Source organism: Diospyros lotus, chromosome 5 (assembly GCF_014633365.1).
Source record: "Diospyros lotus cultivar Yz01 chromosome 5, ASM1463336v1, whole genome shotgun sequence".
In the NCBI taxonomy this organism is placed as follows: domain Eukaryota; kingdom Viridiplantae; phylum Streptophyta; class Magnoliopsida; order Ericales; family Ebenaceae; genus Diospyros; species Diospyros lotus.
The window spans coordinates 13,868,198-13,890,259 of NC_068342.1; the positions used below are offsets into that span (position 1 = coordinate 13,868,198).

General features: G+C 40.5%; 1 protein-coding gene across 2 annotated transcripts in view; it reads left to right on the plus strand.

The window, feature by feature from the left end:
* Positions 1-22,062, plus strand: part of LOC127802853 (brefeldin A-inhibited guanine nucleotide-exchange protein 2-like) — a 48,335-nt gene that overhangs the window by 20,750 nt on the left and 5,523 nt on the right. For both annotated transcript variants that reach the window (XM_052338907.1, XM_052338906.1), the window contains exons 2-10: positions 1,342-1,659; positions 2,153-2,502; positions 2,612-3,030; positions 3,103-3,395; positions 4,473-4,746; positions 5,374-5,873; positions 5,969-6,290; positions 6,419-6,800; positions 6,935-7,620. In XM_052338907.1, coding sequence (XP_052194867.1) covers positions 1,342-1,659; positions 2,153-2,502; positions 2,612-3,030; positions 3,103-3,395; positions 4,473-4,746; positions 5,374-5,873; positions 5,969-6,290; positions 6,419-6,800; positions 6,935-7,620 — 3,544 coding nt within the window. The remainder of the gene's footprint in view (positions 1-1,341; positions 1,660-2,152; positions 2,503-2,611; positions 3,031-3,102; positions 3,396-4,472; positions 4,747-5,373; positions 5,874-5,968; positions 6,291-6,418; positions 6,801-6,934; positions 7,621-22,062) is intronic.

Here is a 22,062-nt window from a genome sequence, read left to right on the forward strand (position 1 = left end):
GTTCTCAATGCTCATGCAGTGATTAAGATTGAAAGTATATTCTTGAAGTAATTCACTCAGGACAGCATTTTTAAAGTTCAACTTCCTCTGAATACCGATACCTCAAAAGTATTGTACAGCCTCCTTGGGTGACAAACTCTCAGATTTATTTTCTTCCCTCCCTCCTTGCCTCCCTCTATTTGTGTGTTCTTCTTTATTCCAATATCTGCTTTTCCTAGTTCTTTCTAGCAAATCTACCTGTAATTGTTCTCTTCTTCTTCTCCTTCTATTATCTCTAATATTCTCTTTAATCTCTTTGTTCCTTTCCTATTATAAATGTTATACATTTATAGAAGGGAGGCAGACATATTAGTCTCATATTTATCGATGGACTATACTGACTATAGATACTGCATACTTGGTTATTCTATCTACTCTTCTATCATTCTTTCCCTTTTTCTTTTGCTTCTCCTATCTTCTTTCATTCTATCTTCTCCTTGTTCCGTTCTTTGCCCATTCCTCTTCTGTTTTGTGCTTCATCAATTTTGGTACCAGAGCATATCTTTTCCATCAGCAGCCTCAATGTTAATTTCCAACATCTATGAAAATCACCGAACAAAAGAGAAGAACAGTATGGAACTACTTTTTTGAGAATTTTTGGGATAACTTCTCTGGTAGAGGAAGACTTCTGTTTGAGTCTTGTATTTAAATGGAGTTATTGAGTTCATCTGACAAATTGTAGCCACCTCTAAGTATTGGTGAGCATTGCAGTCTGAAGAAGATATATATTGGATAATTCTTGGTTATGGTTACTTTTTGAGCCCTCGTTGTGAAAAGTCTTCTTGGTCTTCTAGATCTGCAAACTGCTTGTTACAGCTTAACTTGATCTCTCTCTGAGTTTTTTATTGGTAGATGTTATTGACCTTAGTACCTTTGTTTAATAGACATATACTAGATTACTTTTGAGAAAGGCTTTAGCATAGATTCAGTAATGTTTAGCTGGTTTGCTTCTTTCTTCGAACATAAACCTCAATTACTGATATTTAAACCCTTAAGTATTCCAGTGAATTTTATATCGATTAATGCATTTTTTTAGGAGAATTTCATAAGTTAAATATTAGATTTTCTCTAATTTGGCGCCCTTGGTGATGTTATTAACCCTGATATGGTCATAAATTATTTTGTGATTGATATATGCTTCTTTTATTTGGGACCCTTCATATATTATGTCTACTCTTAAGGACAATTGGTCTGTTTCCTTCTGATGTTGATCTCTGTTCTCTCTTTCTCTGATTTCACTTTTGACTAACAAAGTCTCTCTAATTTGGATTTGGTCTTCTGAACTTTATTATGGTGGGACAGATTTTTAGGTGCCATTAAGCAGTACTTGTGTCTGTCATTGTTGAAGAACAGTGCTTCAACTCTTATGATTGTTTTCCAGCTCTCTTGCTCCATTTTCATCAGTCTGGTCTCAAGATTTAGAGCTGGATTGAAGGCAGAGATTGGAGTATTTTTCCCCATGATAGTCCTCAGAGTGTTAGAAAATGTTGCTCAACCTAATTTCCAGCAGAAGATGATAGTGCTTCGGTTTCTTGAGAAGCTTTGTATTGATTCACAGATCTTGGTTGACATATTCCTTAATTATGATTGTGATGTAAATTCATCAAACATATTTGAGAGGTATGTTTTTGCAGCTTCACTTCTGTTTTTCACTAATGATATATGTTTTACCCATCTCCGCCGGATACGACAAGGGTAAGGGTCTGGGATATATGTACAGCACTCCTACCTAAAGCTAAAGTAGACACTTTAATCTTCCAATTTTTAATAATTTTGAAGAAAAAGAAGCTCGTTTGTGATACTGAAGAGCACTTCCAAGATTTAATCTCATTTCCATCCAAATTCCATTTAATGCCAACTGCATTTCCAAAAAGTAACATCATATATCTAAGAATGTTGTATAATACAGAATACACATTATTTTACTTCCAAACTCAATATGAGTAATAAGTCCATGTAACATAGGAAAGAGGACAGAGACCATAATATATGAACTTTTTAATTTGCTAGTGGGCACATCAATTGTCTCTCCTCTTAACGGTTATGACAGCATTACTTTCATTTTGACATTCTCAAGTACGTGCTGTCTCTTTTGGTATGTTATTGTTTTCAGAATGGTCAATGGACTTCTTAAAACTGCTCAAGGTGTCCCACCTGGTGTTGCCACTACACTGTTGCCACCTCAGGAAGGAACCATGAAGCTTGAAGCTATGAGGTGTTTAGTGGCTATTTTAAAATCCATGGGAGACTGGATGAACAAACAATTGCGCATTCCAGATCCTCATTCACTAAAGAAATTTGATGGAGTTGAGAACAGTCTTGATCCTGGTAATCTTCCGCTTGTCAATGGGAATGGAGATGAACCTGTTGAAGGATCAGATTCTCATTCTGAAGCCTCTAGTGAAGTTTCTGATGCTTCAACAATAGAGCAGCGCCGTGCATACAAGCTTGAACTTCAGGCAAGTAAATGTAAAATTTTCTCAATGGAATAAACTATGCAATTCCATTTTTTATCTGACTTTATTTTGCCAGCTACTGCAATAGAATCTAATCTGAAATTTATGACAGGAAGGTATATCTCTCTTCAATCGGAAGCCTAAAAAAGGTATTGAATTTCTGATAAAAGCAAATAAGGTGGGGGACTCACCAGAGGAGATAGCAGATTTCCTTAAAAATGCTTCTGGTTTGAACAAGACTTTGATTGGTGATTATTTGGGGGAAAGGGAAGATTTATCACTGAAAGTAATGCATGCATACGTAGATTCATTTGATTTTCAAGGTATGGAGTTTGACGAGGCAATTAGAGCCTTTCTGAAGGGCTTTAGGTTGCCTGGTGAGGCACAGAAGATTGACCGTATAATGGAAAAGTTTGCTGAGCGTTACTGCAAATGTAATTCTAAGGCTTTCACCAGTGCGGACACTGCTTATGTCCTTGCTTACTCAGTCATACTGCTCAATACTGATGCCCATAATCCAATGGTTAAGAACAAGGTATGTACTATTTTGAGTGGTTGAAAATGAACTAAAGAACTTCTCATTGGTATATTGTAATTAATTATGCAGATGTCAGCTGATGATTTTATAAGGAACAATCGTGGCATAGACGACGGAAAAGATTTACCTGAGGAGTACTTGAGATCGTTATTTGAGCGAATATCTAGAAATGAGATTAAAATGAAGGAAGATGATCTTGCTCTTCAACAAAAACAATCTACAAATTCAAACAGAATTTTGGGATTAGATAACATATTGAATATTGTGATCCGTAAACGGTGGGAAGGTACGCGCATGGAGACCAATGATGATCTCATGAGGCACATGCAAGAACAATTTAAAGAAAAAGCTCGCAAATCTGAGTAAGATCAACAACTCTTATGCCCCTATTAAAGGAATTGGTAGATACTACTGTAGTCTTGTAATATTTCTGAAGTCAGCTCATCTCAGATACTCTAGGTGGCTGTGGTACCCACAATTGAAAATTCGTTGATGATACATTTTTCTTATCTATCCTGTACTATATCTAGTATATGAAAGCAAATTGAAAATTCGGTGATGATACATTTTTCTTATCTATATTGTACTATATCTAGTATATGAAAGCAAAGAGATACACACATGACTTGTTTTACATCTCATTCTAATATATGATACTAATTCAATAATGAATCAACAAAATCTTATTAATTTTAGATTTAAATAATTCTCTTTTGAAAATACAAAAATGTATTATTCTTTTGTATCCCCATCCAAACCCAATTGAAAATTGGATGGACTAATTTTATCATATAAAATTTGAATTCCATACATAAAAAATTCAAATTTTATATGATAAATGATATAAAATTTTATCATATAAAATTTGAATTCCATGCATAAACAATGGAATCTTGTAATATTCCATTTCAGAGACATGTCATATGTTGCAGCATGATCTATTATCACTCTGATCCGTGTCAATTAAATGATTCTAACGCATCAAATAATTGAATGCTAGGTAGTACAAGACATTTGAATTACATCCAAGGCTGAATTTATTCATTCCTTGCCAGCTGCCCTAATCCTATTTCGGGTTCTGCCTTTTTAGTGCCTTGCAAGTGTTATGCATATCCTCCTGTTATGACTACCATCGTGCCTTATCTCGTGTGATTCAATTAAATGAATGCTAGATACTTCTGGACATTTTTATTATACCCGAACTCAGCTTCTCCCAAATACCATGGGTGGCTGGGTCTATTTTGTTTGCTGTCTCTTTGAGCTATTCTATTCTGTTGAATGGGCCATGAGAATAGATTAATATAACTGAAGGTCTTTAGTTGCAAGTGAGGACTACTCAATTTTCCCCCCTCACCTCCTCTTTTTAAGCTTAGGAAATTATATTTCTGAAAAGTATCTAGGTCATGCTCTTGATTTTAAGTTACTTTTCTTAATTGTAGGTCGGTGTATTATGCAGCAACAGATGTTGTGATCCTCAGATTTATGATTGAGGTGTGCTGGGCTCCTATGTTGGCTGCCTTCAGTGTTCCTCTTGATCAAAGTGACGATGAAGTGGTAATATCTCAATGTTTGGAGGGTTTCCGTTGTGCAATCCATGTTACTGCAGTGATGTCCATGAAGACGCATAGAGATGCTTTTGTGACTTCACTTGCAAAGTTTACTTCTCTACACTCACCTGCAGATATCAAACAGAAAAATATAGATGCTATCAAGGTTAGTATTGCCCCTGAATTTGTCATTTTGGATGTGAGAAAGGATAGGAACAAAAGAAAAGAATAAGAAGTATGAAATACGATAAAATGCTTAATCATCCAACCCTAATGAAGGGCTTGTTCCTTGTCTGCTTCCTCACTTACATAGCTAATAGAAAATTGCCAATTGCAGTTGGTGATCTTTAGACTTAAGGTACCCTTTTGATTTTCTAAACTGTTAACATCTTTATGAACTCCATTGGGTTGGGTAATAAAGTTCATGTGTCCAATGCTTGGAAGTCAATGGTTTTTGGTGTGGCTTTTTGTCAGGAGATGCATGCTTGTATTTAGATCATAAAGCAGAATTGAACATGGTCATCACAAGCACAACACAGGGTTATTATTCATTTCTAGATTAATCCACACAAGTGTTTGCCAAAGAATGATGGTACTGTCAGACATTTAGAATGAGGAAATGATGTTGCATATGATCTGCTCACTCATAGTTGGTTAATGAACAGCAAACATGCCTTTTCAGGATTGATTTGCTATAATAAGTTTTAATAGCTAACAACTTATTGGACTCAGAGCAGCTAGTTTATGCTTAAAAGACTGGCTCTTTGATATGATATTCTTCTTTCTTCAACAGGCAATTGTTACAATTGCAGATGAAGATGGGAATTATTTACAGGAAGCCTGGGAGCATATTTTGACTTGTGTTTCTCGATTTGAGCATTTGCATCTATTGGGGGAGGGTGCTCCTCCCGATGCTACTTTCTTTGCTATTCCTCAGAATGATTTTGACAAATCCAAACAAACCAAGTCAAATATCCTTCCGGTACTAAAGAAGAAAGGACCTGGGAGGATTCAGTATGCAGCAACAGCTGTGAGAAGGGGTTCATATGATAGTGCTGGTATTGGTGGCAATGCTTCTGGAGGAATTACTTCTGACCAGATGAACAATTTAGTATCCAACTTAAATATGTTGGAACAAGTGGGTGAGATGAATCGCATATTTACACGGAGTCAAAAGTTAAACAGTGAGGCTATAGTTGACTTTGTCAAGGCTCTTTGCAAGGTATCTATGGAAGAATTGCGATCTATGTCTGATCCACGTGTTTTCAGCCTTACAAAGATAGTTGAGATCGCGTATGAATCATCTCCACTTGTTTTGTTCCTCTCCCCTATTGTTTTTGCTTTCAAATTAGTAGGAAGGTTTTTACTTGTTCTTTTCTTTTGAACAGGCACTATAACATGAACCGTATCCGACTTGTGTGGTCAAGCATCTGGAATGTGCTCTCTGACTTCTTTGTTACAATTGGCTGTTCTGAAAATCTTTCAATTGCAATTTTTGCGATGGATTCTTTACGCCAATTATCAATGAAATTTTTGGAGCGGGAAGAGCTGGCTAATTACAATTTTCAGAATGAGTTTATGAAGCCTTTTGTGATTGTTATGCGGAAAAGTAGTGCTGTGGAAATTAGAGAATTAATCATCAGATGTGTCTCTCAAATGGTTTTGTCTCGTGTCAATAATGTTAAATCAGGATGGAAGAGCATGTTTATGGTATTAAAAGCTTCCATTCTCTGTCTCTTGCATCATCACTTAGAAGTATCTATTATCAATATAATGGATTACAACAGTGTTTCTGAATGCATTGACATTCGGCTTGTTATGATGTGAACATTTTTCAGGTCTTCACCACGGCAGCATATGATGATCACAAAAACATTGTTCTCTTGGCCTTCGAGATAATTGAGAAGATTGTGCGGGATTATTTCCCATATATTACTGAGACTGAAACTACCACTTTTACGGATTGTGTAAATTGCCTGATTGCATTCACTAATAGTAGGTTCAACAAAGATATTAGTCTCAACGCTATTGCGTTTCTTCGTCTCTGTGCGGCAAAACTTGCTGAAGGAGATCTAGGTGCCACATCAAGGAACAAGGAGAAGGAAGCTTCTGGAAAGATCTCTCCTTCTTCACCTCAAAAAGGAAAAGATAGAAAACATGATGCTGGAGACTTGGCAGTTAAGGAAGATCATCTCTACTTTTGGTTCCCTTTGTTAGCTGGTAAGTAGAATGTCTGACTGGTAATGATTGTGTGGCAAAGTGATTAAGTTTTCAATACTCCGTGCTTTAAACTGTATGCAAACTTGTCATTGAAGCATCTTTTTCTTTTTCCTTTTTCCTCCTTTTTCCTGCAGGATTGTCAGAGCTTAGCTTTGACCCAAGGCCTGAAATCAGGAAGAGCGCCCTTCAAATACTTTTTGACACCTTGAGAAACCATGGTCATCTTTTCTCTTTACCTCTGTGGGAAAGAGTGTTTGAGTCAGTCCTGTTTCCAATATTTGACTATGTTCGTCATGCTATTGATCCATCTGGTGGAGATTCATCCAGCCAGGGGATTGACAGTGATATGGGTGAGCTTGATCAAGATGCATGGCTCTACGAGACATGCACTTTAGCTCTCCAACTAGTTGTAGATCTTTTTGTTAAGTTTTATAACACTGTCAATCCGCTATTAAGGAAAGTGTTGATGCTGCTAGTTAGTTTTATCAAACGTCCTCACCAAAGCCTTGCTGGTATTGGGATTGCCGCATTTGTTCGTTTGATGAGCAATGCAGGGGATCTCTTTTCTGATAACAAGTGGTTAGAAGTGGTTCTCTCTCTCAAAGAAGCAGCCAATGCTACACTTCCTGATTTCTTCTTCATTGTTAATGGGGATGCTAAAATTTGGAACAATGAAGCTGCGTTATCTTGGCAGAGTAATGATGATACTGCTGGGTCTGGTATAGCTGAAGATGATTCAGACAACTCAAGGAGGGATGGTTTTTTTGCTGCTATTTCTGATGCTAAATGCCGAGCTGCTGTCCAACTCTTACTCATTCAGGTAGAAAATGTCTTCAGCTCTGGGTGTAGTGTGAAATTTCCTGCTAACTTGTGTTTTTGTACCCAAGCGTGCCACGTATGATCAGCTGGTAAAGTAGGTTGTCTTTTCATCGTTATATTGTGTGCTTTCTGAAACTTTTTTGGAGGGTTACCTGGTGGGTTTGAAGATTGTCCGGGGCACTGAGTTCTGCAAGGGACCAAATACTTCTGTGTATGTTCTAGGTAAAGAATCCAGAAATGCAAAATGCCTATACCAAAAGAAAGGCAACCTTAGTGCATGATTCTCCTTGCTTTGTGATGGTTATTTTTGTATGTAGCCTTATCCTTATTTTGTAAAGAGACTGTCTTTATAACTTGAACCCATAACTTTCCAGACATGAAAGAGCAACCTTACCCTTGTCACTAAGGCTTACCTCAAAAGCCTAAATCCACAAAAGGGGGAAAAAAAACTCATTGGTAAAACAAACAAGAGACTCCTGTCTAAAGGGGAAATGGGAATGGTTCCCTTCAAAATAGCTTATATGACTTATCTATACTCACAAACACCTTGCTATGAAGTTAAACCTTTTTTTTTCTTGGTCAAGTTAGCTTAACAAACCTAATTACATTGAGCCTTCAATTCAGCCATCTACACCTCCAAGAATGCATGAGGTCTGAAACTGAAGCAACATTACCTGAAGAAACTCAAAAGAAAGAAAAGAGAGGCTCAAACATCTTTGGTCACTGTGTAGTGAACAAGAAGATGATAATGTGACTCACTGCTACTCCTACATATAATTGACCTAAAACAATCTGTATCTTCTTTTTCAAGTTATCCAAAGTGAGATTTGATCCAAGGGATGCAACAACATTGTCAAAGGAAAGGTGCTGGGGCCCTTGCCTACTGCTAGGTGAGGCTCCTTTTCACTCAGGCGTTGCCTAGGCAGGTGCCTCTGCTGAGGCTTTGAGTGCCACAAGTGCTTGCCTAGGCTCTAACAAATCAAAATAAAAAGAAAAATTGAAGGAAAGGAAGGGTCATCTGCAGAAGGCATGCGAAAGGTCTGTCAGTGTAATAGGAAGAGTAAAATGAAGAGGAAATGAAAAAAGAAAAGAAGAAAACCAAACGCAGGGCTCCTCCGTTCACCTAACCGATCAAAACCCACAGTGTGAGTTCCTCCACTTTTGTTGATTTTTGGTTGCTTTAATTGACCTAATACCATAGATCTTAGGGAGGTGACTTCAAGAGCCATTGCTGGAGGTTAGTCCAAGTTGTCATGTGCTGGGAACCCTTGGCATGTGACTGTTCATTTCCAATCCTTCTAGCGACTGCTCACCACCAGCAGCTCGCCTGTGAGAGGCAACCCTCCTGACCATCCCTGCTCTATATAACCCTTTAGTTTGGTTTATTGTAGTGATAATCTCTGCATGCACTGTTTGGTACTTAACTTTCCCTTTAATTGCTGCAGACTTGTATATGTTTGCTTTAACTGTGAGCCTGTAACAATGTAACTCATAACCTTATTATAATATTGTTTGAGTTAATATTTTATATTATAGAACTTTAAATTAATTATAATGTAACTTATATTTTTGTGTTAATATTATATATTATGTAACTTTATATAAATTATATAACTTATTGTATTAATGTTCTATATTATTTTGTTTGATTATCCTTTCATGTGAAATATTATTATTATTATTATTTTGTAAATTAACACCTTGCTTCAGTTAGGCGAGCACTTTTTTAGCGCCTAGACTTAGGTGATATAAGGTTCATAACGCCTTTCACCCTTGGCTACCTTGGGATGCAGTTCACACAAAGATTATGACCCTAACCCTATTTCTGGATTGGGGGTAAGAAAGAGGAGCAGATGGTAGAGGCTTACCATTGTTTGAATTTTTTACTACTCAGTAATAAGTTAGAATGCATTGTAATTAAATTCAACTTTTATACTATTACATGTCTGTGAAGGGCATAGTTGTCATTTTATTTTATTACTTTATCTTTCCTCTCTTCCAATTCTCTATCCAAAAAAGTAAAGGCTAATTGCTGTCCTTTATGTTCCTTTCCAGAATGGGCAGAATAACAACTTTACATAACTTCCCTTCACCCTTCACTCTTTTTCATTATATTCCTTTCCCTTCCCTACCTTACCTCTCTCCGAAACAAAGAGGGAGCCTCAAATTCCAATAGCTTGCCAAGGGAAGCTAGACCTATGTTTCTCACATAGAGCCTTGACAAGTGGACTGAGAATGCCCTTGCTCTTGGTGGTGCCAAACCTGAAGGTCCTTCCTTTTGTATAAGGTAAATGATAAAGAAATAGGTAATGGAAGTCTCCAAATTAATCCCTTAATTGTGGAGGTTGCCCTAAAACTGAGGGTTTCATACTATGCAAGCTCTTGCCTATGCTCACTCCCTTGTCATCACAAGCAAGAAGAAACAAAAAAGCAATAACTTGTGAACCAGTCCATGGAAGGCTCCATTGTCTGACCAAAATCTTACAAAAAAAAAAAACCCCTAACAAACACACGCCAACCGTATTAAAGATCAAGCTAATGACTCATCCAACGCTCACATGATTCTCAGTAGGTACTCCTCTTAGGAGGCAAGTCACCCAGCCTATGCTACTCCATAGACCTAACTCACCAATAACAAATCTCGGGAGCCACTTCCTTGAAATGGTTTTGTTACTAAATCCTAGCTTCTGATGCCCAATTCACCCCTTCCTATTGGGAGACAAACTTCCCATCCTACCAAGTGATACATAAACTTGTCTCCAAGGCAGCCCCATATGATGTTTCTCTGTAGTTTCTGAAGTCTATTAGCCATTGGAATGAGCCTTGTCAAGAATTACATGGCATAGGTGGGAAAACTCAAAAGAATGCTTTTAATAAGTGTCAAAATTGAATCTAACAAGGGGGTATTCTCCTCTTTATTGGGGAGAATTGTTGGGAATTGAAGGAAAGGAGGGAAAGAACAAAGTAATGAGAGGAAGGTCGAGAGAGAGAGAGAGGCAGGAATGAGATCAATTATATTCCAGGATGTTCCAATGGAGTGGGATCAGTTGATCTTTATACTGATCCTGTCTTGGGAAGGTTGCTAATTGGTTGCCTAAAATTCAAATATTACATATTATTTGAAATTCAAATAGGCCACAATTACCAAACTGCAATTCTTGCCATTACAACCTTTGTCCCATGACAATTCCCCCCTCCCCCCCACCCACCACCTAGGACATTTCTTGGCCTCAAGAAATTCAGAGTAACCCCGCCACCTTTGGAGATTGGGAGAGCAGGTCTGGGAGGTACTCCCACGTGTTGTTCTCTAGATGTAGATTGGACCAACATACTAGAACTTGTGTCAATGGGGCTCCTTGCTGGTACATAACCCTCTTATTGATGATGGCTGAGGGTTCTGACTTTCCACGAGCTTCGGTGAGTAGGGAGGGTAAGGCTGCATTGTCCAATTGATCCTTTGTGTAGTGACACGTGGAACACTGGATTTATCTGAGAGCCCTTTGGTAATTGCAGCTTGTATGCGACTTTTCCCATCTTTGCCACAATAGGATAGGGACCATAATACCTGGAGCTTAGTTTAGAGATCTGAGCTTGTGCTAGAGCCTTCAGATGGGCATGCCTTAGTTTTAAGTAAACCTTATCTCCTACTGCGACTCATCTTTTGATCTGCAAACCGTTTTGCTCTATTTTTAGCATTAGCCAATTCCTTTTGAAGCAACTTCAACACATGCTGTCTTTGTTATAGATAGGAGTTCATCGCAGACATTGTTGTGGGTCCCGGGATGGTGGGCAATAGGGGTGGTTTATACCTATATAGGGCTTCAAATGGGATCATCTTGACAGAACTATGGTGGAAAGAGTTGTACCACCATTGGGCTAAGGACAACCATTAGTGCCACCCCTTTAGTTGTAGGAAACAGAGACATTGCAAGTAGGTTTCTAAACATTGATTGACCCTTTCTGTTTGGCCGTCTGTCTCGGGTGGTAGGTTGATGACGTGTAACTTCGTACCCAAACTCCTTAACTCCTCCTCCCAAATTAGGCTGGTGAATACCTTGTCTCGATCTGACACTATGGATTGGAGAGCCCCGTGTAGTTTAACCACTTTGTCCAGAAAAACCTGGGACACCTCTTGTGTTGTGAATGGGTGCGACACCCTTATGAAGTGGGAAAATTTGCTGTGTCTGTCCACTACCACTAGTACACATTCTCTCCCTTTTGATCTTGGCAATCCTTCTATGAAATCTATTGACACGTTGGACCATGCTTGTTTTGGGGTAGCTAAAGGCTGTAGTAGCCCAGGTGTGGCCACAGTCTCATCTTTACACCATTTACATGTATTACACTTTATGACATACTCTACTACCCATTTCTTTAGTTTTGGCCAATGAAATACTTGTTTAACTTGATGGTAAGTGTTCTACATACTTGCATGGCCTGCGTGAGGGGATCCATGCAAGGCTTGGAGAATTTTCCCCTTTAGTTGCTCCCTGACCCCAATTACCAATCTCCCTTGGTACTGCATTACCCTATTGCTTAGTGTGAATCCTAGCCTACTATTTGGGTCTATGATGAGTTTTTCCAATAATTCCTTAGGCCATTCATCCTTCTCATAGCTAGTAGTGATTTCTTGATATCAATAAGGAATGATTGAGGTAATTGATGCCAAGGTTCCTTCCTCCACACATCGAGATAGGGCATTAGCAGCCTTCTATTCCCTTCCCCTTCGATATTGGATTACATAGTCTAATCCCATAAGCTTCGTCATTCCTTTCTTCTGTAGGTGAGTGTGTAATCATTGCTGCAGCAAGAATTTCAAGCTTTCGTGATTAGTTTTGATGATGAACTGACCCCTTCCAAATAATGCCTCCACTTATCTACGACAATCAACATTGTTAGCAACTCCTTGTCATAAACACTCAAACTTTGATGTCTAGGTGCCAGGGCTTGGCTAATGAATGCCAAGGGTTTGCCCTCCTGTGTAAGTACTGCCCCCACCCCTGAGCTATTTGCATTTGTCTTTAGTATGAATGACTTAGTGAAATCATGTAGACTAAGAGTAGGTACTTCACTCATGGCCTTCTTAAGCCGTTCAAAGGCCTTCTCTGCCTTATCGCTCCAAGTAAATCCATCATTCTTTAGTAAATCTTCAGGGGCTTGTTGATCACTTCGTAATCCCTCACAAACCTCTGGTAGTACTCCCAATCAAACCTAGAAACCCCCTCAATGCTTTCACATTGATAGGTCTTGGCCATGCTGTCATGGCATCCACTTTCTTCAAATTAGTGTGTCACATTCCAAAGGGTAGGATAGTTATTATAGCCATAGTGTGTAAGCTGATTGTACCTAGTTGGTTAGAACCTTGTTGTACCGGGTGTACATTCCTAGTTAGTCATGGTAGAGGTGGCTATATATGTGGTCGCAGCTAGGAATGATTGCATATGCTTGAATACACAAAATCTGATTTCTCTCTCTCCCTCCCTTTTTTTTTTCCTCTCATTCTCCCCCAAATATTCTTCATATCTTCCCCCAAAATTCTTCAATTTCTAGAAGAATCTCCCTTATCACCTATCTGCGCTGACAATTGATATCAAAGCAGTTCCGACCCAGACCCGAAAGCGATTCCGACTGGTGCGTTGCAATGTGTTGCCCACTCTGATCGGAAGGCGATTCTAACCCAAACCGGTGAGGCGAACCTAATCGAGGCAACTAGAGGACAAGGCGGAGGGGACAAGGATAAAGTAGTTCGACACACGCTTGGACACCTTGGAGCAGGGAATCTGACAACACCAAGAGCAACTTGATAAGATGGACCTAATGGACATCGGCCTACGACAAACCCAAGAGGAGTTGGGTCGGACGAGAGTAGAGGGTGCGACCACGTAGGAGGAAATCACCAACCTCCGAGTGGACGTTCGGGGGCCTTAGGGAAGAAGTTGCTAGAATCGGTTAGCAGCTGAGCACCATGTTGAACTTGTTCTCATGGTTGCCGAACGCTAGCCTTCCGATGGACTTTCCTCCAAGGCTGAACACAACCCCAATCTTGACGGGAGCAAGGGACAGACCCCAAGTTACCAACCTAATGGGCATGGATGAGCGGCCATAGAATTATCAGAGAGGACCCCTTGTGACCTTGAACCGTATGCCAATGCTGAAGCTAGAAATTCCATCATTTGAAGGGAGCAAGCCACATAGGTGGGTCTGGCGTTGTGAGTGATTCTTCTGTCACTGTTGAGTGGAAGGACATAGGGTGAATCTGGTTGCCGCTTACTTGAATGATGTAGCGAAGTCGTGATTCCAAGGTTGGAGTAGCAGGAGGACTGTTTTGGTTTGGGAGGAGTTTGTAGCAGCTTTTTGTGTCTGTTTTGGAGAGAGAACCATGGTTGACATAGTGGAAGAATTCAACAAGTTGAGGTAGACCGAATCAGTGGAGTATCAAACCAAATTCGAGGAACTGAAATCGCTGCTCATGATTTCTTGACCTACCTTAGATGAGTAGTATTTCGTGTCGAGCTTCGTCAGTGGGTTAAGCGATGAATTCCAACCAATGGTAAAAATGTGGCAACCGATAACTATTGAACATGCAATTAAAAAGGCATAGCTACAGGAGTTGGCCTTAGAGGCAGTGTTTAAGAAACAAAGGAACGCAGCAAAAGGGTATGCTGGTAGTAGCTTGTAGAGTGGGGGTGTAGGAGTTAAGTCTGGCCACCAAATAGGACACAAGGGGAATCTACTACCTAGGGGTCCCTCTAACCCTATTCTGGAGAAGTCCCTATTGGTGGAACGTCAAAGACAGTTGGGATTGTGTTTCTGCTGCGGTGAAAAGTATTTTTTGGGGCATCAATGTAGGAAGCAAGTGTTGCAAATGGAAGGCCTAGAAATGGAGGCAGAAGAAGCAACAGTGAATGCTGGTGAGGTGGAGGACACATGCAATGGTGAGTCCGGAGAAGATGGAGGGGAGATATCTTTACACGCCATAGAAGGCTGTCCCTCAGAAAAGATAATTAAGGTAAAAGGCTTAGTGGGTAAGAAGAGAGTGGTGGTCCTCATCGATAGTGGAGGCACACACAGCTTCCTAGACAAGGACACTGCCCACAACTTGCAGTGTGAGGTGCAGGCTGCTATGCCGCTTCCAATTATAGTTGCGAATGGAAGCAAAATGGTAAGTCAGTTTAAGTATCCATCTTTCAAATGGACCATGCAGGGTCTTGAGTTCATGACTGATTTGAGAATCCTTAAGTTGGGTAGTTGTCACATTGTACTAGGGGTAGATTGGATGAAAATGGTGAGCCCTTTGATTTTCGATTTCAACACATTGGAGGTAACCTTTGAATTGGCAGGGAAAAGGGTAACATTAACAGGGAGCATGGAAGAGGGAGACTGCAAGTTATTGACAGGCTGAAGGATGCAAAGATTATTTCAACATGGGGAAGCTGATATAGCTCAACTGCACTCCCTGTATGCAGTAGAGATGGTGATGGATGGGGAAGAAGTTGACAGCAAACTGGTGACAGAGGAAGGCGATCATTCGTGGCTTAATCCTATTCCTACTCTACATTCCTTGACTGAGGTATCTACTTGTGATTCTTTACATTCATTGCTGATTGAATTTGAGGAACTGTTTGCAGAACCTATGGCCCTACCCCCAGCCTGCTTTCTTGACCACACCATCCTTTTAAAACCCGATTTAGAACCTTCTCAAAAAGCCAAAATAGAGAAATTTATCAAGGATATGCTAGCAAAGTCCATCATTCAGCTGAGTCAAAGTCTATTTGCTTCCCCCATACTTTTAGTTAAAAAGAAAGATAAGATGGAGCATGGCGGTCTTGTGTTGATTACCGCCAACTGAATTCCCTCACCATCAAAAATAATTTACCCATCCCAATTATCGAAGATCTCTTAGATGAATTATCCGGAGCCACCATCTTCTCAAAGCTCGATTTAAGGTTGGGATACCACAAAATTAGGATGAATCCAATCGATATTCCTAAAACGGCCTTTAGAACTCATCAAGGTCTTTACGAATTTCTAATGATGCCATTCAACTTAACTAATGCCCCTGCCATCTTTCGAATCTTGATGAATCACATCGTCCACCCTCACCTTAGAAAATTTATCCTCGTATTTTTTGATGACATCCTAGTGTACAACCCCTTTTTGGACCAACATTTGAACCATTTAAGGACCACGTTCAACATCCTCTGATCTAATAAGCTTTATGTGAAGAGGTCCAAGTGTACCTTTGCCGAGAAGAAGGTAGAGTACTTAGGCTATGTAATTACAGGGGAAGGAGTAAGTACCGATCCAAAGAAAATTGCAGTGATGTTAGAGTGGCCGAGAGGGATTAAGGGGATTCCTAGGCATCACAGGTTACTATAGGCAATTGATTAAAAATTATGGTGTGATCAGCAAACCTTTGACATAACTCCTCAAGAAAAATGGTTTTGGATGGAATCCACAGGCAGAGGCAACTTTCCATGCACTTAAAAAGGCAATGACACAAGCTCCTATATTAGCCTTACCCGACTTCTCGAAACCCTTTCTTTTGGAGATAGACGCTTGTGAAATGGGGGTAGGGGCTATGCTTATGCAGGGTGATAGGCCTTTGGCTTTTCTTAGCCAAGCCTTTAACCCCAAAGCATCTGGGGCTCAACATCTATGAGAAGGAGTTCATCATCATATTGATGGCTGTGGAAAGGTGGAGATATTATTTGGAAGGGAACCAGTTTGTGATTAGAACCAATCATGAGAGTCTCAAATTCCTGATGCAATAGAGGTTGCACACACAATTACAAAGAAAAGGAGTAACTAAATTGTTGGGGATTGACTATGCTATACAATACCGCAAAGGGAAGGAAAACATAGTGGCAGATGCCCTATCCTAGAAAGAAGAGAAGGGAAACTGTCATGCCCTATTTGCAATGGTGCCTGACTGGGTAAAAGAGATAATTGCTAGCTATGAACGTACTCCTTGGGCCAAGGACCTCATGGCGCAGCTAGCAATCCAAACCATAGATTTAAAGGGGTATACATTATCAGGCAGGTTGCTTAGATACAAGGGAAGGTTGGTGATCAGAGATGATGACCAGCTTAAAGAGAGGATATTACATTCACTTCATAGCTCACCGGTAGGGGGACACTTGGGATTGAATGCCACATACCATAAGGTGAGACAATTATTCTATTGGCTTGGACTTAAGTGGGGTGTAAACGCATATGTGATGGGGTGTGTGACCTGCCAACGTTGTAAGCACGGGTAGATACCTTAGCTAGGGTTTGTTGCAACCACTTAACATCCTTGGATAGGCATGGGAACAAATTTCGATGGACTTTGTGGAGGGATTGCCTAAGTCAGAAGGAAGGAGTGTCATATTGGTAGTAGTGGACAGGTTAATGAAATTCAGTCCTTTCCTAAGCCTATCTCACCCCTTCACAGCCTCAGAAGTTGTAAGACTCTTACTTGACTCGGTGGTGAAGCTAGAGTTGGCAATGGTTCGGTTTGGTTTCGGTTTTTGTCAAAACCATAACCAAACCAAACTTAAATTACTAAAACCAAAACCGAACCATTACCCATTTGGTTTTAAAAATTTAAAACCATAACCAAACCATTCGGTTTCGGTTTAACCATGGTTTTTTTAGTTTAATCTATATCAACAAATAAAGACAAATAGCATTCATAAAGTTTTTTGATAATTTCACAACAAACAAAGATAAATTCTAATAAAGTTACCTTATTCTTGCATAAAGTTACAAAACTTATTGGATATAAAATCACATTTCCAAACCGACAATTGTTAAGATCAATAAATTAATATGTGCATAATTAAATTGTAATTTAAGCTAAAAAAAATTAGCTACGAAAGTTAATACCTTCATCAACAACATTAATATATTCTTCGTAAATTGATGCATATCCATCTGAAATGAATGAGCTAACTCCATCTAACAAAATTATAAATATAAAAAATAAATTAATATGAAGAGAGATGAGGCAGAGAGCGAGAGGCAGCGAGGGTGAGAGAGATTAAGGGCGAGCGAGAGCAAGAGGGGCCGAGCCCTAGCGAGAGCAAGAGAGATCTAGCGAGGGCGAGTGAGAGAAAGAGAGATGCAGAGAGCGATGGCTACTGGCGAGCTTGCGCGGAGGAGCAAGAGAAAGGAGGTAGAAAGGGTGAGAGAGATCGAGGGCAAGTGAGAGCATGGGCCGAGCCCTAGCGAGACCAAGAGAGATCCATCGAGGGCGAGCGAGAGCAAGAGAGATGTAGAGAGCAAGGGCGAGGGCGGGCGAACGAGCGAAAGGCGGCGAGGGTGAGAGAGAGTGAGAGCGAGAGCGAGGTTGAGAGATGAAGGAGAAGAGAAGAGGAAAAGGGTTTGCAAGTAAGGCAATTGGGCTGGGGTGGGCTAGGCTCGGGTGGGCGGGGTTGTATATAATATATATTATATATACATATTATACATATTATATTATATATATATTCGGTTCGGTTTGGTTCGGTTACCCACCATTCGGTTCGGTTTCGGTTCGGGTTTTGGTTTGGTTTTAGTGAAAACCATAACCAAACCATACCCATTGAAACAGTGTTCGGTTTTTCCCCGAACTAAACCATTACCCAGTCAAACGGTTTTTAACCGCGTTGACCGGTTCGGTTTCGGTTCGGTTCCTCACGGTTTCGGTTTCGGTTTCGGTTGCAATTGCCATCCCTAGGTGAAGCTACATGGATTACGTTTGTCCATTGTGTCAGACTGAGACAAGATATTTACTAGTACTTTCTGGAAGGAACTTTTTAAGAGTTTAGAAGTTGGGTTGCACATGTCTACGACCTTCCATCTTGAGACAGATGGAGCGGGTGAACCAATGTTTGGAAACTTGCCTAAGGTGTGTTTTCTTTTCTAAGCCAAGGAGTTGGAACAAGTGGCTACCATTGGCTCAATAGTGGTATAACTCCAATTACCACAACTCCCTAAAGAGAACTCCTTTTGAAGCCTTATTTGGGTATAAACTACCCCTAATACCTGCTATCAGGAAATACTTAAGTACTAAAATGGCAGTGGATCAATACTTAAGACAAAGGCAAGAAGTTATGCAAATTATCATAAGAGAACTAAGCCTAGTCCAAAACTGAATGAAATAGATAGCTGATCGGAATAGGAGTGAAAGGTCGTTTGAAGTAAGGGACTGGGTATATTTGTAAGTTAAAAGATTTCAGCAACAATTGTTCTCTGCTATCCCCACCTCTAAATTAAGCCCCAAGTACTATGGACCGTTCGTAGTGGTGGCCAAGGTAGGGGAGAGGGCTTATAGGTTTCAGCTTCCAGAAGGAGTGAAGATTCATTCGATCTTCCACATCTCTCTCTTGAAGAAGTTAGTTGGGCTATAGATTTCGTTAGCTTGGAGATTCCCCCTACCGAAGAGGACATAGCCGTGGTAGCAGGACCTTTAGCAATGCTAGATAAGAGGGTGACCTACTGGAATTCTATTCCCTTGACACAAGTGCTGGTGCAGTGGATTCACTTGCACCCAGATCATACCATGTGGGAGTACTTACCCGACCTCCTCAAGTAGTTTCCAAGGGTTGCCCAGCTTTTGTAAATTCTTGAGGATAAGAAAGTTTTAAAGGGGGGTGTTGTGCTAAGAAAAATGGGGGCCCCACCAAAAAAGGAGTTTCTGGGCACAACAAGACTTTCCAAGCAAAAGGGTTCTTTCCAGGCATAAGGGACCTTCTAGGCAGATGGGCGACCTTCCAGGCAAAAGTGGACTTTCCAGGCATGAGGGCACCTTCTAGGCAAGGAGGACCCTTACGGCTAAAGCGAGGGTTTTCAGGCATGTTGACCTTTTCGAGCATCAGGACCTTTTTGGCCAAAGCGAGGGTTTTCGAGCATGCCGACCTTTTCGAGCATCAAGGAGTTTCCGACCAAAAGGAGGGTTTCCTGGCATGCTGACCTTCTGGGCATTGAGGGGATTTTCGGCCACAAGAAGGCTTTTTGGCATCCTTTACCTTTCAAGGCATTGGGGGTTTCCGGCCACAATGGGACTTTTCGAGCATAATATACCTTTTCCGGCCATAAGAAGGGTTTTTGGGCATCATGTACCTCTTCAAGCAACTAACCCCTTTTGGGCAAGAATAGTACTTTCCGAGCAAACAATCCCTTCTAGATTATTGACACGTGTCCCCTAAAGGATCCTCAGGAATTGTGCCCTATAAATACCCAGTTACAGGACCAACCAAAGGGACTTTTCACTTCTGGTAACCTCTAAACACTACTTTGATTTCTGTTGCAATAGTATCATCTTTCGAGTACTAACTTGATCGTCGGAGGGTCTTCGCGGGAGGACACCCTCACAGACCTTCTAACCTGTTTCGTGGTTTTTGGCAGTATTTCCTTTGGTGGATTTGTTTCAAGGCACACCTTCAGGGCACACCTTCAGGATATACCTTCAAGACATAACTTCAGGACATACCTTTAGGGCACACCTTCAACGCATACTTTCAGGATATACCTTCGGGGCATACTCTCAAGGTGTACCTTCAGGGCACACTTTCAAGACATACCTTCAAGGCGTTGACATTGTTTCAGGACACTGATACTACTTCCAGACAATACCCTATCACCCCGGATCCTTCCCACTTCACAAATTTCTATTATTGTATTTGGGCAACAATAGGGGGAAATTTTGTCTCATTCCAAAGGGTTGGATAGTAATTATAGCCATGGTGTGTGAGCTGATTGTACCTAGTTGGTTAGAGCCTTGTTGTATCAGGTGTACGTTCTTAGTTAGTTATGGCAAAGGTGGTTATATATGTGGCCACAGCTGGGAATGATTGCATATGATTAAATACACAAAATCTGATTTCTCTCTCTTCTGTTATTCTCTCTCCCTCTCTCATTCTTCCCTGAATTTTCTTCCTATCTTCCCCTAGAATTCCTCAATTTCCAAAAGAATCTCCCTTGTCAGCTATCAGAGCTAACACAGTGCTCACCCCAGCACTAGATATCACATGCCCTTGGTACTCCACTAGCTATTGTGCAGAAACACTTTGATTTCTTAATAAATAGCTGGTTGAATATAAGGACCTTTAGTGTGGTTCTCAGGTGGTCTAGGTGCTGTTGGAATGAAGGGCTATACACGAGGATATCATCGAAAAAGACTAGAATGAATTTTTTGAGATATGGCTTGAAAATTTGGTTCATTAAGGCTTGGAATGTCGCAGGGGCATTGGTAAACCCAAAAAGCATCACCAAAAATTCATAATGCCAGTGGTGAGTGGTGACGATTGTTTTAGGTATGTCATTAGGATTCATGTGGATTTGGTGGTAACCCGATCATATGCCTAATTTAGTGAAGATAGTGGCATGTTTCAATTTATCTAATAAGTCTTCTATGATAGGGATAGGGAATTTGTTTTTGACAGTTTGGGTGTTTAGTTGTTGGTAGTCGACACAGAAACGCCAACTACCATCTTTTTTCTTGACAAGGAGTATCGGTGAGGCACAAGAGCTTTGACTGGCTTGATAATGGACTTTTAAAGCATGGCCTTTATCATCTTCTCAATCTCTACTTTTTGTTTGGGAGGGTGTCGATAGGCCCTTATGTTAGCTGGTTCAGTGTTGGGTTTAGGGGTGATAAGAGTGGTCAAGGGGTCTTCTGGGAGGAAGAAAGTTAAGTTCCACCAATAGGTTATCAAATTCAACTAGAAGTTTATCAAGTGAATTGAGTTCGCGTAGCTTCCATTGCAGTGGAGGTTGGCTGTTGATAGACAGCCTCAAATCTCCTTCCTGTTCTTTATCATCTCCCATTTGCTCCACTGCATGGATCAAAAAGAGTTGAGCCACCTGTCCCCACTTGTTCTGAATATTTTCTGCAACTTCTTTCCTGAAATCATCTTGCATACCCCTGTTTCAGTGCTGCCATTAAGTGTCATTCTTCTACCTTCTTTTTCAAATGTTACTTCCATCTTATTAAAGTTAAAATTAATGGGGCTCACCCCCTTCATCCAGTCCACCCCTAGGACAATATCACACCCCCCAAGTTTGAGTAATCTCAGGTCAACTTCGAATGTCTCTCCATGCATTTCCCACAGAATCCTACACAAGTTGATTTACACATCACCTTGTGGCCATTTGCTACTGTCACCAATAGTGGTTGGGTTCCCATTAGCTCGTAGTTCAATTTCTTAGCTGTACTTTCGTCTAAGAAGCTATCAGTGCTCCCACTGTAGATTAAAACCATAAGTCTGCAGTCCCGAGCTTTCCCCTGTACCTTGATGATCTTGCTATTGGTTAATCCCCTTAGGGTATGGAGTGAGATCGCCACATTTTCATCCCCTTCTAATTCCCTAGGAATTATAGCCCCCTCATCCATTGCCTCTGTCTCTTCTTCTCCTTCTAATAGTAGGAGCTGTCTTTGACATTGATGCCCTGGAGTATGCCTGTCCTCACAACAAAA